Source organism: Branchiostoma floridae, chromosome 14, assembly GCF_000003815.2.
Source record: "Branchiostoma floridae strain S238N-H82 chromosome 14, Bfl_VNyyK, whole genome shotgun sequence".
In the NCBI taxonomy this organism is placed as follows: Eukaryota; Metazoa; Chordata; class Leptocardii; order Amphioxiformes; family Branchiostomatidae; genus Branchiostoma; species Branchiostoma floridae.
The window spans coordinates 19,315,998-19,319,020 of record NC_049992.1 but is presented as its reverse complement, the minus strand read 5'-3'; the positions used below and the strand labels follow the sequence as shown (position 1 = coordinate 19,319,020).

General features: G+C 39.8%; 1 protein-coding gene across 1 annotated transcript in view; it reads left to right on the top strand.

Annotated features, from left to right (window-relative positions):
- Positions 1-439: 439 nt before the first annotated feature.
- LOC118430968 (CUB and sushi domain-containing protein 3-like) overlaps positions 440-3,023 on the top strand; it is a 13,060-nt gene continuing 10,476 nt past the window's right edge. Inside the window, exon 1 of the mRNA XM_035841999.1 lies at positions 440-528. Coding sequence (XP_035697892.1) covers positions 462-528 — 67 coding nt within the window. The 5' untranslated portion in view covers positions 440-461. The remainder of the gene's footprint in view (positions 529-3,023) is intronic.

The following is a 3,023-nucleotide window of genomic DNA, read 5'->3' as shown; positions in this document are numbered from 1 at the left end:
CTGACGCTAGCTGTTCTGGCTTCGAGCCAGCAGCAAATGTCTGGCCCAAAACACACGTTTAAAGTTCCTCGTGCAATTTGTTCATATCTGTATTGCACGCTTCTTTTATGATTTATTTTGATTAAAAGATTGCAGAGAATTTTGATGCAGAGAAGACAATACTGTTCATTTCATCGACCTATCTGGCGTTTGCGTTCAAAACCCTTTTGCAGCGTCTTTCACAGCTTAGATTAAAACTTCACGCTCAAAGTACTTATTTTAGTCAAAGCTGTGAAGCGTTGACTATAAGATTTAGATTTTTGCAAATCTAAATTACAGCCTTAACTAAAAGCCTGGTTACGAACCTTGAGAAAGTTGACACAGATTAATATTTATATTAGTTACATAGTTGAGTACTCGTAATATATTTCGATATGTATTAAATTATTTCCAGATTCCAACACCGTGTATTTGTGCTCCTTATGGTTATGCTATCTGCACTAGTCCTGGAGTCAGAACCATGGTGGAGTAGCCGTCGTCGTCGCACAGGTAAGGGTGTGAGATGATATAACTGTGCTTTAACTTGACAATGCTAACCTTAAGATGGATAAATAAAATTCATTGTTATAAATTCTGTTTTATCTTCCTTCTTGTAACACGTTAAGTATTTAGGCCCATGTGCAAATCGACTTATTTTCACCTTGAAAAAAAAACTTAATAAGTGAGACTAGCATATCCTATTGATTTCCAATTAACGCAAACATATGTGAGAAAGTTGTAAACCCTATGATAAGATTTCCCCTGATGGCAAATAAACGATGATTCTTGTATGTCCTTAGTTAGACTAGAAAACAAGTCCTTCTTATTTATTTATTCATTATATTTCAGCCATACATAGTATGGTGAAATATATTGTATTCGTAATGTTTCTTTCTTCTTTCTTTCTTTCTCCTGTCAAATCTTCAAAGTGATTCATCTCCACCGTTCCTGGACCGAATGACCTGAAATTTGGCACAGGGGTAGAATGGGCCAATACCTTGATGCTTTTTTTCTCAGTTTTTTCATATCTGCCTCTAAAATGATTTTATTGAGGTTTAAAGGTTATGTTTTGACCAAAATAAAATATATTGTCCCCCTGTACCCTGGTCTTACAATGGAATGGCCTGAAATTTGGTGTAGATAGGCATTAGATAGTTGGTAAAATGATCCAAGTAAAAGTAAAACTACTTTAAAATAATTAATTTTGGCACTTTTCTGAGGGGTAATTTGTTTTCTTTTGGCCTCCTGGCGTGACCTTCCGTGACCCCGCACAGAGCCCACACCTGTGAAGAGCGAAGGCTAATTAATATTCATAAGGCTAATTAATATTCATAAGCGGGGCCCCACGATTCCGTATATACTGCAGTGTTCCCGCCAGAATTTTTTTCGGGGGCCTCCGAAGAACGCCGAAGGCCCCGGCCCGGCAAGGTCCAGGGGCAGAGCCCCGTTGGGGGTCCCAGGGGGGCGAAGCCCGCCTGAAACTCTTGCACTTTAGGCTATTCAGAAGGCTTATTGTATCAGTTTTTAGGGGCATTTCTGTAATAATCACAGCAGTCACTTAACTTCTCTTCAGGAGTTTAGCGTAACAGTATTTCAGGTCAAACCGTCAAAGGCAACTAAAAACAAACTTTAACGTTAATGACTTCAACAGTACTTATAGCTTTTGTCCGGTTTGCCATCCGAAGTTGAATCGCTATCGATGGTATTTTCGCTGCACTGTTAGCTCCGTACGTTTTTAGAAGGTTCCGTTTATCACGGAACTGCTGTTGTTTCAGAAATCTCACGGACTTATGCTTACAAACACGTAAATTGCTAACTTGCAACCAGCGCTTTACTATATACAGTAAATTTCAGCACTTTTCTGAGGGAAAATTGGTTTTCTTTCGGCGTTTTGCCGTGACGTCACCCCGCAGAGCCCCGCACATGCAAGTTAAATGAATTTAACGAGCCAGCCAATCAGCAAAAAGGAAGACGAAGTCTAATTAATATTCAATAGCGGGGCCTTCCAACCCCGTGTATATTGGAAACACGTGCATATCTTGACAACACAGCGGACGAATGTCACCTTACGCCCGGTTTTATATACATGTATAGTTTAATAGTTTTTTTTGCGAGGATTTGGAGTTAACGACAAGGTCATTTGGACGGTAGCAGAAGGTACGCGTTCCTTGAATGTCAGAGTACATGTCTTTGTCGATGAATTTGCCAACATTCCGCGTAGCAATATCAATCATTTTCGGCAGATTTGACTTTGGCAGGGTAAGTTGAGACAATCGAGGAAATGTTACTTGGCGGAAATCGCGGGAAAATTGGCCAGTTTAGATTTGATAAGTAAGTTTAACAATGGCGAGAATGATTATTTCCTCATCAATATTTATCGTTAGAATGTTTTGAACTGTAAATCTAAACAATTGTGTTACCTGTGCAATGTTTATATGAATAAACATACATTTTGCCAGCACGATGTTGCAGCAACATGATAACTTTATGTCTGCATTATGCCACTTTTATTGTTGAAGGCGCGTAAGCAAATGAACAAGCATGACAAAAGAAATGTTATGATACTATTTATTCGGTAACATTCACTTTTATTCACGATTCTAATTTGCAATGCCTGCAAACTCCGATCGGAATCACCCGGACCTTGTACGATTTAAAATGCATTTAACGTGAAATTGGAATTTATGACGAATCCGACACGTTAGTTTTATCAGATAAAAGCTCCTTGGTTAGTTCAGATTCTTTTCTCAGTAGTCACGCTTCCTATTTTCATAGTTTTCAAAACTATCGACAAAGGAAGCGTTAAAGAATGTTTTTCTCCTGGTGCAAACTGTAAAAACACGTCACCCACCACTCGTCTCCGATGTGACGAAAGCATTCGCGCCATTTTTATTGGATTTTAGACGGACTCGACAGTCGAGCCGTCCACCGCGGCCTTGGCATCGTTTCCTCGCGATCGGTGTCAGCCCTGACTGCACCGCTGCCCCTTGTCGTTGTCCCTCAAC